This window comes from Tauraco erythrolophus, chromosome 3 (genome assembly GCF_009769465.1).
Source record: "Tauraco erythrolophus isolate bTauEry1 chromosome 3, bTauEry1.pri, whole genome shotgun sequence".
Taxonomy (NCBI): Eukaryota; Metazoa; Chordata; class Aves; order Musophagiformes; family Musophagidae; genus Tauraco; species Tauraco erythrolophus.
Window position 1 is genome coordinate 105,043,595 of NC_141467.1, and position 13,568 is coordinate 105,057,162.

A 13,568-nucleotide genomic window follows, 5' to 3' on the forward strand; every position below is an offset into this window, starting at 1 on the left:
CACCTTAAGCCCTCTCCCTCAGGACTCCGGAGGAAAAGAGACCCCACACCACAAGGGGGGCGGGGGAACCACCCCCCTTCCCGACGCCATAAAGAGAAAAGGATCCCAAAGACGATGGGGGAAGCCCACGATCTCCCTTCCCTGAGACTAAAGCAGGAAAAGAGACTCCCCCCTATAACGAGGGTCCCCCCCAACTCCCTCCTTCCCCCCATGCCACAAAAGGGACCCCACCGACCCCGAGGAACCTCCAAAAGCCCCCTTCCCGGGCCTAACAGCGGGGAGATCCTCCCGTCCCTGCGAACCGCGAGAGGAGAAAGGGACCCCGCGGGCCGCCCCCCACCCCCTCACGGCCGCTGAGCGGGAAAGACCCTGACGGACCATGAGGGGCTCCCCCCGCGCAGGGCTGTGCGAGGCGCCAGCGGCCTCAGAGACCCCCCAGAACCGCCGTTACCGAGGCGCCCAGCGGGTATTAGGGGTCCCCGGGGAGGGGGCCGGCACTCACCGGCAGCGCTGGCCCCGCGCAGGCGGCGCCGCTCCGCTCCGCTCGGCCTCCACAGGGCAAAGGGAGACACGGTCCCGCGCGCAGGGGCTTGTGGGGGCGGCGCGAACCACGCGCGGGCGGGGGGGGGAGAACAGCCGCGTTCAGGGAGACACCGCGCCGCGCTCGCAGCGCGGACCTCCCCCCCCACCACGGTGGAACAGTCGGGCAAAGCCGGGGGTGGGGGGGGGAAGCAAGGAGCGGGGAGGGGGGGAGCAGCGAGGCGCGCCCCCCCCCTTTGTCGCAGTGGTACAACCCAAAAGCGGCGGGCGGAGCTGCGCGGAAGAGTCCAACAGCGCAAAGGGGGGGGGGGTGTTGGAACGGCGCAATAGGAGCGCTCTGCGGGGGGGGGGGGCCCGCGCATGCGCGTTGCGCGCCGCCCCGCCCTCCCGGCCGGCTCGGGGCCGCCGCGGAGACAAAGCGGCCGCGCCCCCCCCCCCTCCCCCCCCCCTTCTCCTCCTCCCCCCGGTTATAACGCGCTCCCCCTCCCCGGTCCCGCCGCGGCTCATGGCTGTGGGGGCCGCTCCATGCCCGGGAGGGAGCTGGAGGCGGGTGGGGGGGCCGGGCGGTATGGCGGGAGGGCGGCGTGGCGGCGGGGCCGGTGGGGTGTCGGTGAAGATGGCGCTGCGGCGGGCGTACTCCATCAAGGACAAGCTGCGGGCCATCGAGCGGGTGAAGAAGGGCGAGCGGCAGGCGGCGGTTTGCCGCGCCTTCGGCGTGCCGGGGGGCACGCTCCGGGGGTGGCTGAAGGACGAGGCCAAGCTGCGGTGGTTCCTGGAGCAACTGGGCGGCGAGGTGGGCACCCAGCGCAAGAAGATGCGCCTGGCCAACGAGGAGGAGATCGACCGCGCCGTCTACGCCTGGTTCCTCGCCCTCCGCCGGCACGGCGTGCCCCTCTCCGGGCCGCTCATCCAAGCCCAAGCCGAAGCCTTCGCCAGGCAGATCTACGGTGCGGAATGTACCTTCAAGGCCAGCCATGGCTGGTTCTGGCGCTGGCAGAAGCGCCACGGCATCTCCAGCCAGCGCATCTACGGCGAGGGCGGGCTCCCCGCCGAGCCCGAGCGGGCTCCCAACGCCTCGCCGACGCCGGCCGCCGACACCGCGGGCTACGGCGATGAGCAGATCTACAACGCCAACGTCACCGGGCTCTACTGGAAGCTGCTGCCGGGGCAAGCCGGTGGGACGAGGGTGGCGTCGCGGCGGCGGCCGGCTCCCCGCCAGCGGGTCACCGTGCTGCTGGCTGCCAACTTGACCGGCGCCCACAAGCTCAAGCCGTTGGTGGTTGGGGGCCTCCGTGATCCTCCCAGTCTCCGCCATCACAACCAGGACAAATTCCCCGCTTGCTACCGCTACAGCCCCGAAGCCAGGCTGGGACCTGCCCTTCTCCGGGCTTGGTTCTTTGAGGACTTCGTGCCGGGCGTCAAACGCTACCTGCGCCGGAGCTGCCTGCAGCAGAAGGCCGTGTTGCTGCTCAGCTCCCCGCCACCCACTCCTGGGGTGACCCCCGAGGAATCCCCACCGCTGCAGACGCCCGACGGCTCCATCCGTGCCCTCTTCCTCTCCAAGGGCACTGCCGGTAGCAGCTTGGCCGGAGGAGGCGGCCGAATCCCGGCCCCGCTGGAGCAGGGGGTGGTGTCCGCCTTCAAGCAGCTCTACAAGCGGGAATTGCTGCGCCTGGCTGTCTCCTGCGCGGCCGGCGGCGGCTCCGGCGGTCCCGTGGACTTTGTGCGGTCCTTCCTCCTCAAGGACATGTTGTATCTCGCCGGCCTCTCCTGGGACCTCATCCCGCCCGGCTCCATTGAGAAGTGCTGGCTCCTGGGGCTGCGAGCCGCCTTTGAGCCCCAGCCCGGGGAGGAAGAGCACGGAGCCTCGCCGCGCGGGGAGGAAGGCAACGGGGACAGCAAAGTCTTCAGCGACCTGACCCACCTGGCCGCGTTGGCCTACAAGCGCTTGGCTCCCGAGGAGGTGGCCGACTGGTTGCACTTGGATGACGCAGCCCCCGGTACGGAGGAGGACGATGGGGAGGAAGACGTTGAGGAGGAAGGCTCTGGGGGCTGCAGGGCAGAGGAGGATGAGGAGGAGGCAGTTGCCGGAGATGGAGGTGGCAGAAGGAGCGGGGAAGCAGGCGACGGCTTGCTGCCCACGGCTCGGGAAGCCATCAAAGGTCTGGAGACGGCGCTGCGCTGGCTGGAGGGGCAGGACCCGCGGCAGGTGGGGCCGCTGAAGCTGGTGCAGCTCCGCTCCCTCATCCGCGTGGCCCAGCGGCTGCACCGCGGCGGCAGCCCCCGTTCCTAGGGTACGGCGTCCCGCCGCCTCTGGGCTACCGACCGCCCCGCTCGGGGTGGGGAGGACACCCTGGGTGTCCCGGGGGGCTGGCGGCGGAGGTGCCAGCTCCCCTCATCCCTCCGTCACCGGCATTCCGGAATGCCCCTGGGTCACCTGGTGAGGGAAAGGATTACAATTTAGGGCTAACGGAGGGTTTTGTGGAACAGCCTCTCCGTACGTCGCGTATCCGAGGGTTGTTCCTCACCCCGCGTACATTTAGGAGGTGCTATTTTCTGAAAATCCCACGGGACTGAGCGGAGGTGGCTCCCTGGTCACCAGAGAAGGGGGTGGATGCCCCTCGTCCTGCCCGGTCCCCGCGACCCCGTGGGGAGAAGGGGCGATGGAGGGACCGGCTCAGCATCACCCGGGATGACGCGGGAAGTTACGCTAAAGAATTCCCAGCATCTCGGAGCAGGGCTGAGGTGGAGAGGGACCACACCTGGGGTGCTGTCGGGCAAACGTTCTGTCCTGGAAGAGGCTGGTGACACCCTTCCCACTGCTGAAACGGAGTCCTGTGAAACGGGGGGAAGTTGGAGGCTGGTTTAAGACAACGTTCTTCGTGCACTGGATTGGGACAGGGCCACTTGGGTGGCATCCAAGAAACTGCAGCTTCCTGGAGAGGGTCACCTCCGTCATTCCCGTGGCAGCCCCGCGCCCGGGAAGACCCAGACCGCAGAGACCTGCTGAAACAGGTGCCATCATCTGAGCATCCTTGCCAAGCCGAAGGGTCTGGGGATGGGGATGGAGGTGCCCCCACCCCAGCGTTTGTGGGGTAGCTGGGGCTGGAGGACGTGTCTCCTGCAGGGGAGATGGGAGCAAGGAGGGCTCCTGGCACTGCCTTGGAATACCGGAGGCACCAGATGTGAATTTAGCAGCTCTTGACCTGATTTGGATTAAATTTTAGCCTGTTTAGCCAAATTATTGAAAGGAGGAAAAAAAAAAAAACCAAACCCCGACAACTCAGCAGTGCTGCCACGCCGTGCGTCAGCGGGCGGGGTGGGTGGTTTTATTTGTTGGGTCTTTGTCTCATAACGTCAGAGTTTATGAAAATTAAATGGATTTTTATTCCCACTTTGGGGTTGTCGTCTGTAAACGGTCACGCGGAGCCGTCGCAGCGGGATGGTGGGGGGGTGGCATAAGGGGGACCTCTGTGTGGTTGTGTCTTCTCCATGTAGTCTTCTCCGTCACGTTCTCTGTCTCTCTGCAGCTTGTTTAATGCAGCTGCTCCCCAAATTTACTTTTTTTACTTTATTTATAGGGTTAACTTACCAATAAAAGAAGCTGCCAGGGAATTTAGGGAGCAGCAAGAAAAAAAATCCTCACAAAATGTCAAATTTGGAGTTGAGGTTGGCCTTTTCATGGAATCATCGAATGGTTTGGGTTGGAAGGGACCTCAAAGACCATGCAGTTCCAACCCCCTGCCATGGGCAGGGACACCCTCCACCACACCAGGTTGCCCAAAGCCCCATCCAACCTGGCCTGGAACACTTCCAGGGATGGGGCAGCCACAGCTTCTCTGGGCAACCTGTGCCAGTGCCTCACCATCCTCATGGTAAAAAATATCTCCCTTATCTCCAATCTGAACCTACCCTCCTTCAGTTTAAAACGTGTCCCGTCTTTCCTATAACCTCCCTTTTGAGACACCACAAGAAGGTCTCCCCGGAGCCTTCTCCAGACTGAGCAACTCCAACTTTCTCAGCCTGTCTCCACAGCAGAGGTTCTCCAGCCCTTGGACCATTTCCCTGTCCCTTCTCTGGACCCGCTCCAGCAGCTCCATGTCCTTCTTGTGCTGGGGACCCCAGAGCTGGACACAGTGCTCCAGGGGGTCTCACGAGAGCAGAGCAGAGGGGCAGAATCCCCTCCCTTGCCCTGCTGCCCACGCTGCTCTGAATGCAGCCCAGGACACAGGTGGCTTTCTGGGCTGCCAGCGCATGTTGCTGGCTCACATCCCATTTTTCATCCACCACTATCCCCAAGTCCTTCTCCTCAGGGCTGCTCTCAGTCCTTTCATCTCCCACTCTATTGCTACCGGGGATTGTCCCAACTCAGGTGCAGAACCTGCGCTTGGCCTCGAACTTCATGAGGTTCACATGGGCCCACTCCTCCAGCCTGTCAAGGTCCCTCCAGATGGCATCTTGTCCCTCAAGGGAATCCACCGCACCACTCAACTTGGTGTCGTCTCCAAACTTGCCAAGGGTGCACTCAATCCCACTGTCTATGTTATTGATGAGGATATCTAATAGTATTGGTCCCAGTACGGACCCTTGAGGGACACCATTCGTTCCTGGTTTCCACCTGGACATTGAGCCATTGACTGTAACTCTTTGGACACGGCCATCCAGCCAATTCCTCATCCATCTAACAGTCCATCCATCAAACCCGTATCTCTCCAATTTTAGCGGCAGGAATGTTGTGTGGGACCATATCAAAGGCCTTACAATCTAGGTAGATGACATCTGTAGCTCTTCCCTCGTCCACCAATGCAGTTACTCCATCACGGAAGGCCACCGCTTTGGTCAGCCACTGTTTGCACTTGGTGGAGCCATGTTGGCTCTCTCTTACCTCCTCTCTGCCTTCTGTACATTCCAACATGTCTTCCAGGAGGATCTGCTCCACGATCTCACCAAGCAGGATGAGATGTCTCTCTGGAAGGCAGGAGTACTAGCAGTTAAGCAGCAATAATTTACTTGCAGGGAGTGCTGGCTTTTTGAATAAAATTAATGGAATTTCAGCTGTTTTTGTTAAATCTAGCGCTTAGCAAAGTAATGATGGTCATCAGCATCCTGGCTTTGAGGTTGAACGTGCCGCTTCTTTGAAAGACAACTTGAGAACCCAAAGCTCAAAAGCCTTAAGGAGGACACATGGAGGTGGGGAACGGGCAGGGGCTGGGGTGAGCCACATCATGAGCTGTGGGGCTGGATTTGGCCAAGACTTTTTGGCCAGATGTGTCAAAGAGTGGTGTGGAGGACACAGAAGATACAGAGATGCCCAAGAATGAAATCGGAAGGTGGCAGCACTTCATATTTCAGAGAAATGGGCAGAATCACCTTGTGAGGGACAACCTGGGGACATCTAGGGACAGGGCAGGGATAGAGGCAGGCAGAAGAAGGACAAAGGAGCTACCAGGTGGCTTGGAAACCTGGAGGACCGCTGCTTCCTTGCACCACGTAGGTGCCATGAGCCCCTTCCCTGGCTCCACGGCAAAGCGTAGAGATGGGCAGGAGGGACAGGCAGGCTTGAGATCCATCTCCAGCTTTTGTGCAGCTTTGCTAATTAATTAGGTGCCTCGAGAAGCTGCCCAGGGAGGTCATACCTTGGCGTGACGCGGCAGCGCCGTATGGCGGCAGCGTCTCTCTTGGCTTGGCACCACCAGCACCCACGACGACGGGATCGAAGCCGTAGGAGCCGGAGGTTCAGCACCCATCTGTTTCGCTGTTTCGTCTTCAAAGTGGTTCCCAAATCATCACTAATTGCATCCATGCAGGCGCCAGGAGGCAAACGAAGCTTAATTAGGGCGTGCAAAAGGCTCAGATCTTCTCCAGACAGGTGAGCTTTGAGTTTCTCCTCCATGTGCAGCACCACAGAGCCAAGAGCGGGTCTGGGCTTCCATCCCACTGCCTCGCTGCTGGAGCAAGACCCATCTATAGGACCATGGTGGGATGCTGATGCCCGGCCAGCGTGGGAGGTGGAGGTTTTTCGGCTGGTTGACTTCTCGCCCGTGGTTCTGGGATGCGTCTCAAGGTCCCCTGGCATCCTCATGGCACCTGTGATGGTCCTTGCCTCCTGCTGCAGGAACGCGGCCGCTCTGCCCAGCCCCAGCAGGCTTAACTTGGGGTCATCCCGTCCTCAAAACCCCGTCCCCAGTGCCATACATCATGGCACAGCATCGGTGAGGGTAGAGCCAGCGTGGCATCAGCTCCATCCTTGGTAAGCACGGAGCCGGCGTGGCATTGGCTCCATCCCTGCTGGCCCAGGGGCCCATGGCTGTCGCCCCCCCATGGAGGTGACCCCGTGCTGGGTGCAGTAGCCCACCCCCAAGACTGAAGGGACCAGAAAGAGCCAAGCCTGCCATCGTGCTGCCCACGTTTATTTGGTCCTAGTCCTGCAGAGGTAGCATGTGGCGTGGACACAGGTCCACGCCATCTCCCACCCCCAGCCAGGGTCTCCTGGGGGTGTCAGGGTCCCTCTGCTCCCTGAACGGGTTCAGTCTGGTCCCCGTCACCCCTCCTGCCCCGCGAGGGAAGGGATGGAGGGGCTCATCCCCAGCCAGGCCCGCTAGTCCTCGGCCATGTCACGTGCCCGGTTGGTGGCCGCCTCCACGGCGTCCATGACGGTGGCCCGCAGCGCGCCCTTCTCCAGCTGGTACAGCGCGTGGATGGTGGTGCCCCCGGGAGTGCAGACGTCTCCTCGCAGCTTCGCCGGGTGCTCCCCCGTCTCCAGCATCATCTTCGCTGCACCCTACGGGAGATCAGGGTGGGTCAGAGAGAAGGGGACTTCCCAAACCCTCCCTCTCCTTGCCCAAGGATTGGATGGCAGCATCCTTCCCACGGTGAGGGACATGGCACCGAAGCATATGTCCCACTGCCATGCCCTCCGCTGTCTCCTAGTGACCCCATCTTCGGCTTCAAGAAGGGAAACTGAGGCAGGACGCCATCCAGCACCTTCTCCCTCACTCTGCCACCCTCTCAGGTGCCGCAGAAGCCAGGGCAGTGACGGTGACAGGGTGCCCAAGCCAGGTGGGAGCTGTGAGGCAGGAGGAAGAGGAGCAATACCAGGCGTCCCGAAGCGAAGGCACCAACTCACCAGCAGCGTCTGTGCCGCGATCCTGCTGGCTAAGCCGCCTGGCATGCCCATCTTCACCGCTCCCTCGGCCAAGGCTTCAGCAAACAGGTACACCTGGGGGAGAGGAGCATCAGGGGTGAGCGTGGCGCAAGGTGGGGGACCCCAAACCCCAACTCCACACGGGTGGGATTTCTGCCGGCGTCCCGTGTCCTGCAGGTGAGCCGGTGCCCGCCGAGCGCGGGTGCTTACGTAGGCCACTCCGCTGCCGCTGAGGCCGGTGTGGATGTTGATGTAGGATTCGGGGACCTCCTCGCAGAGCCCGCAGGAGGACAGCAGGCTCTTCAGCAGAGCGGCTTCGCCGTCACCGGCACAGCTGCCCCGGGCGAAGACCATCGCCCCTGCCTGCACCACGCACGGCAGGTTGGGCATAAGCCGCAGCACCTTGGTCCCGGCGGGGAGAAGCTGGGGAGAGACGGAGATGGGAGAGAGGTGCCAGCTCTTGGGCAGCACCCAAGGGTGCCCTGAGACACCGGTGGGTATCACCCATTGGGGCCGGCGGAGAAGCGCGGTCCATGGGGAAGGACCCAGGCAGGGAGAGATCCGCGGCGGCGTGTCCTTCTCCATGGGCCTGGGTGCAAATGGGACAAGAGGGAGGAAGAGGAGGAAGAGGAGGCTCACCCGCTGCAGCGTCTGGAGGGTGACGCCGGCTGCCAGTGAGACGACGACGTGATGGGGTCCCACGGCAGGACGGATCTCCTGCAGGACGCCCGGCAGGACGTGGGGTTTGGTGGCCAGGAAGACCAGGGTGCTCTCCTGCAGCACCTCCAGGTTGCAGTGCGTGGTCCGGCAGCCCGACTCCTGCCCGCGGGCAGGGAGAGGTGTCACAGCCTGGCACCCCCACCCTCACCATCCCCACTGGCCAGGGACGTTGTCATGCAGGGACACAGCCTGGGGACCCGCTCCAGTCACAAAGCCACCAAGGATTTGCCTGGATTTCACCCAGACCTGGGAAAGATGAACCAAAGCCCTACGTGGGGGGAAAAGAGTGCCCCGAAATCGTGGCAAGGGGCACCCCAACATGCCTCCCACCGCTGCAGCCACCCCACATCTCCACTCACCCGCCAAGCATCCAGGTTTTTGTCCGAGGGAGCGCTGGCCAGGATGCTGCTGGCTGGCACCTTCCCTTGGGGAACAAGGGAACTGGGGTGAGCGGCCAGGGTGGCCCCAGGGTGGTGAGGACACCCCAGAAGAGCCCGGGCACCCCCATCTCAGCCGGGATGTGCTCCTCTCCTCCAACCCCAGCACCATCAGCCTGGGGGACATGGAGCGAAGGGGGCTGGGGCTGGATCCTGCCAGTCCTGCTGGCATGGGCACCCCACAGGGATGGCTATGGGCACCCCGTTGTGCCACAGTGCAGTGACAAGGGAGGTGACCCCAAAACCAGGGGCCATCTCCCAACTTCCAAGTATGAGCGGGGCTGTCCCTACCCTGCGCTATGGGGCAGGGACACCCAGGTGGGATGGACAGGGCTGTCCCTCCACTATCTGTGGGGCAGGGACCCTGGGGAGGGCAGAGACCCCGGGAAGGGGGGCAGGACAGAGCTGTCTCCATGTCCCCCCACTGATCTATGGGATAGGGACCCCAGGAAGGGCAGAGACCCCGGGAAGGGGGGCAGAACATGGCTGTCCCCATGTTCCCCCACTGATCTATGGGGCAGGGATCCCGGGGAGGGCAGAGACCCCGGGAAGGGGGACAGGACGGGGCTGTCCCAATGTCCCCCTGCTGATCTATGGGGCAGGGACCCCGGGGAGGGCAGAGACCCCGGGAAGGGGGGCAGAACATGGCTGTCCCCATGTCCCCCCGCCGATCTATGGGGCAGAGACCCCGGGAAGGGGGGCAGGACAGAGCTGTCCCCATGTGTCCCCCCCCGATCTATGGGGCAGAGACCCCGGGAAGGGGGGCAGGACAGAGCTGTCCCCATGTGTCCCCCCCCGATCTATGGGGCAGGGACCCCCGGGCCGCCCCCCGCCCGTACCTGCCCGCAGCACCCCCCGGGCCAGGCCCCCCGCCATCCGCCCGGCGCCCACGAACCCGACCCGCAGCTCCGCCGCCTCCATCGCGCCGCCCGACACGCCCCCCCCGCCAGACCACGCCCCCTCCGAACGCTCATTGGCTGCGCTCCCCTTCCCCTGCCCGCCCATTGGCGGCGCCCGGCTAGAAGAGGCGGGACTTGGGAGCGGGGCGGCGATCTGCGCAGGTGCGGGGGGGCGGGGGGAGCCGCTCCGCACGCGTGGCGGGGGGGCGAGAACCCCGCGGCCCCCCCGGGGAAATTGGGGGGGGACGACATGGTCCCCAGCCCTTCCCCCCGCCCGGGGGCTGCGGCCGAGGCCCCCCCCCCCCCCCGTACCTTTGGGTGTATTGGGAGGGGTCCCCCTCAATTGGGGAGGGTCCCCCAAACTTTTCCCTGGATTTGGGGGGCTCCTCTTGGCCTCGGGGTGCCCCCCACCCCTTTTCACCCCCCTCCGCCCCCCCCCCCCCCCCCCCCCCCCCATCATGCTGCTCTGGAGCTGCCGGGCTCTGCTCTGCGCCGCTGTTGGGTTTTTTGGGTGGCTGGGGCTGTTCACCCCCCTTAAAGGAGGTGGGAACCCCCCCCTCTGGAGCTGGGGGTCCCCACTCACATCCCCTTTGAGATGCCCACGGGTGACGAGTGGTTCCAGCCTGGGAACTGGTCACCCCCAGACTCCTGCTGGTGGTGGTGGGACTCCCCCACCCCACCATCCCTCCCCCAGCGGGGAAATGGGGGTCCTTGGGACCCCCCACCCTGAGCACCCACTTTGCTGAGTGTGGGGTGCCCCATGTCCACGTAGGATGGTTTTAGGGGGTGGGTGAAGGCCAAGTGTCGGGGTGAGCTCAGACCTTTCTCCTTAATTTCCCACCCAAAACCTGCTCCTCTGTGACCCCCACCCACCCAGGCTGTGCTGGGAGCACCCATGGGTGCTGGGTCTCCCTGACACTGGGGCTGCCCCCAGGTCGTGGTGCAGCTCCGCTCATCCCGCACCACCTGGAGCGAGGAGGAAGAGGAGAAGGAGTAGGTCAGGCTGGGGGTGGACCTGTTCAACTGCCGGGCCAGTGCTGAAGGTCACCAGGGATGGTAAGATGGTGGGACAGGGCACCCCAAATCCTGTTTTCTCCAATTCCACCCCAAATCCTATAGTCATCCCATGCGATTCCCCACCCAAAATCCCAAATTTTGTAGCCGCGGAGCCTGAGCTGCACCCAGCCACCTCTGCTCAGCCTCTTCTCCTTGTTTTGGGGTAAAACCAGCCTAATTTAGCTCATTTCCTCCACGGCAGATGGGGTGGTGGTGGGGTTTCCACTCCTGATCCCCTTCCCACCCCCAGCCTCGCTCGCTTCCGAAAGCTTTTCCAAAGTCTCTTTCCCCAGCACCGTGGGATGGAAATCAAAGGCTGGGGGCTCATTTCAGGGTGCCCATGGGGAAATCCAGCATCTACGTGGTGGTGGGCATCGCTGTGGGGTGATGGTTTTTGGGGGACCGTGGGGTCAACCCTCATCACCACCACCCCAATATTCACCCCAGGAGGGGCAGGAGGAGCTGCAGCCAAGAGCGGAGACCCCCATCCACCACAACCTGGGACGGGCAGCGCTGGACGAGACCCTCCTCGCCAGCGGGCAGCACCGGGTGGCCCAGCTCATGGAGGACATCACTCAGCAGATTGGTTAGAGCCACCGGCTGGGATGCTGCTACGTCCCCGTGTCCCACCTTGGGGACCGACCCAACCTCTCGTGCCTCCCTCCAGGGAACATGAGCTGCCGTGGGGCTCCGGGAATGGCACCGGGTTGTCCTGTCCGACCTCCACCACGTGCAGGAAAGAGCTCAGGACATCTTTTTCCCAACTAGGTGGGAACACAGCAAACCCTCTTCCCAGCTCTTTTGCACCAGGACATGCAGGAGATGAGTGAGGACACCGACACCATCAATGTGATCAGACAAGTGAACCTTTTATTTCCTTCCACCCAGCGTGATTTATAGCTTTCTGAATAAAACATAAATTTCTGAATTTTCTTGGCAATTTGTGATTGGTTGTAATACACGCAATAGCCCACCCCTTAGTATGATTGGTTGTATCACGGAGCATATCCGCATAAGGTCATTCTTGATCCTTAGGGATCCTTCCACACATTCCCCCTTCTTGTTTTTGAACAATCCAGACTTGGTTTACAGCCCGTGCAATCATTTTCGTGAGCAAGCGTTACCAGACAAGGAATTATTAAGAGAATCATTGCGATAGCTGCTAAAACTAACAGAAGGCTTTTCATCAAGGATGTGAACCATCCCGAAATCCTCCATCCCTTGAACAGATTGTCCAACCAGCTCCAGCTATCATCCGTTTCTAGTTTTGCCGCTGCATACTTTATGTATGGATTCTGAATGATCTGACAAATTCGTACCACACATGCCCTGAAAATCATCACATCCGTGTCCTTGTGCCAACAATAAAAAAAAATCTATGGCAGCTCTATTTTGAAGTTTGGTGTGACGGAACACTACCCACATAGAATCATAGAATGGTTAGGGCTGGAAGGGACCTTCAAAGGTCATCTAGTCCAACCCCCCTGCAAGGAACAGGGATATCTCCAACTAGATCAGGTTGCTCAGGGCCTTGTCCAACCTGGCCTTGAACGTCTCCAGGGATGGAGCATCCACCACCTCTCTGGGCAACCTGTTCCAGTGTTCTACAACTCTCATGGTAAAAAATATCTTCCTAATATCCAATCTGAATCTACCTCCCTCTATTTTAAAACCATTACCCCTTGTCCTATCACAACTGGCCCTCCTGAACAGCCTCTCCCCATCTTTCCTGTAGGCCCCCTTGAGGTACTGGAAGACCACTACAAGGTCACCCTGGAGCCTCCTCTTCTCCAGGCTGAACAGCCCCAACTCTTTCAGCCTGTCCTCATAGGAAAGGTGCTCCAGCCCTCTTATCATCTTCGTGGCCCTCCTCTGGACCCTCTCCAACTGGTCCATGTCCTTCTTATGTTGGGGGCTCCAGAACTGGGAGCAACTACATCAGCAAGCAACCCACTCAGCGCGATTGATGTTTGATTAGTTTGTTTTGCTAGCCAACAACCCAAATTGGTTAACTTTTTCTACTCCAGGTGCGAGAAAGGATGCTGGAATTATTTCACCTGGGCCCCAGAAAGTGACTTGGTCATCGCATTCACTAGTAAATTGATGTGCCATTCTTCGTTATCTTCTCCGGGCATGACTTAAAATCATAGAGGCCTTTGGTGTGAGTAGGGAAAGTCTCCCAAGACTCCAGGGTCCTCCTTTAATTTGTGAAGGAATCCCTGATCCGGCCCTATCTCTGCATATCAAGAAGATTCCCGCGGGTAAAGCGAGAGGGGTATTAGTTAATTTGGAAATATTTTTAGACGTAGTTGCACCAGGCTGTACTATCGTGATAAATCGACAGCGCAGCATTGACATTTTGACTAATTTTCAGGGCACCGTTCGTTGAATAATTAAAATAGACACAGGCATCCATTTTAGCAGACCCAAGTAACTCGATTTCCTGTGTGGTCTGTGTAAACTGGATGACAACGCCATCCCAATTATCAACATAACTCTTACTGGTATTTCCTAGCCCAGATTCAACCAGCTTGGAAGGCACGGGCCAAACATCAGAAGGGAGCCCCACCGAACACGTTGCAAAAGGATTCCCGGGGTTGGCTATAGATAAGGAAATGGTATCCTGCCCAGTAAGGTTAGCCATTGTTACCCATATATTCTGTCGGGTTTCAACTCCGAAAATCGTCTCCATCATTCCGCATATTACCAGTACTCGTATCCACATTCTTGTTTGCTTCGGGTATATATGGTTTTACCCACTTTGCTGGAACC

General features: G+C 60.9%; 2 protein-coding genes across 3 annotated transcripts; one reads left to right on the plus strand and one right to left on the minus strand.

The window, feature by feature from the left end:
* Positions 1–975: 975 nt before the first annotated feature.
* Positions 976–2,833, plus strand: TIGD5 (tigger transposable element derived 5). 2 transcript variants are annotated; one of them, XM_086609609.1, is made up of 2 exons: positions 976–997; positions 1,143–2,833. In XM_086609609.1, the coding sequence occupies exon 2, from the start codon at positions 1,157–1,159 to the stop codon at positions 2,831–2,833; it is 1,677 nt and encodes a 558-aa protein (XP_086465735.1). In that variant the 5' UTR covers positions 976–997; positions 1,143–1,156. The 2 variants fall into 2 exon arrangements, with proteins under 2 accessions (XP_086465735.1, XP_086465734.1); XM_086609608.1 differs by lacking the exon at positions 976–997 and having other exon boundaries at positions 1,100–2,833.
* Positions 2,834–7,049: 4,216 nt separating this feature from the next.
* PYCR3 (pyrroline-5-carboxylate reductase 3) lies at positions 7,050–9,762 on the minus strand. The gene is made up of 6 exons (XM_086608906.1): positions 9,681–9,762; positions 8,764–8,828; positions 8,324–8,503; positions 7,895–8,107; positions 7,667–7,759; positions 7,050–7,321 (listed from the first exon to the last, which is right to left on the minus strand). The coding sequence occupies exons 1-6, from the start codon at positions 9,760–9,762 to the stop codon at positions 7,139–7,141; spliced, it is 816 nt and encodes a 271-aa protein (XP_086465032.1). The 3' UTR covers positions 7,050–7,138.
* Positions 9,763–13,568: the final 3,806 nt, after the last annotated feature.

Excerpts from the sequence above, each read along its gene's own strand:
- TIGD5 (XM_086609608.1), top strand. The coding sequence starts at position 1,109 with ATGGCGGGAGGGCGGCGTGGCGGCGGGGCCGGTGGGGTGTCGGTGAAG.
- PYCR3 (XM_086608906.1), bottom strand. The coding sequence starts at position 9,762 with ATGGAGGCGGCGGAGCTGCGGGTCGGGTTCGTGGGCGCCGGGCGGATG. Across the intron at positions 8,504-8,763 it reads AAAACCTGGATGCTTGGCGG|GAGTCGGGCTGCCGGACCAC; the intron begins GTGAGTGGAGAT and ends GCCCGCGGGCAG. Across the intron at positions 8,108-8,323 it reads CCCTCCAGACGCTGCAGCGG|CTTCTCCCCGCCGGGACCAA; the intron begins GTGAGCCTCCTC and ends GTCTCTCCCCAG.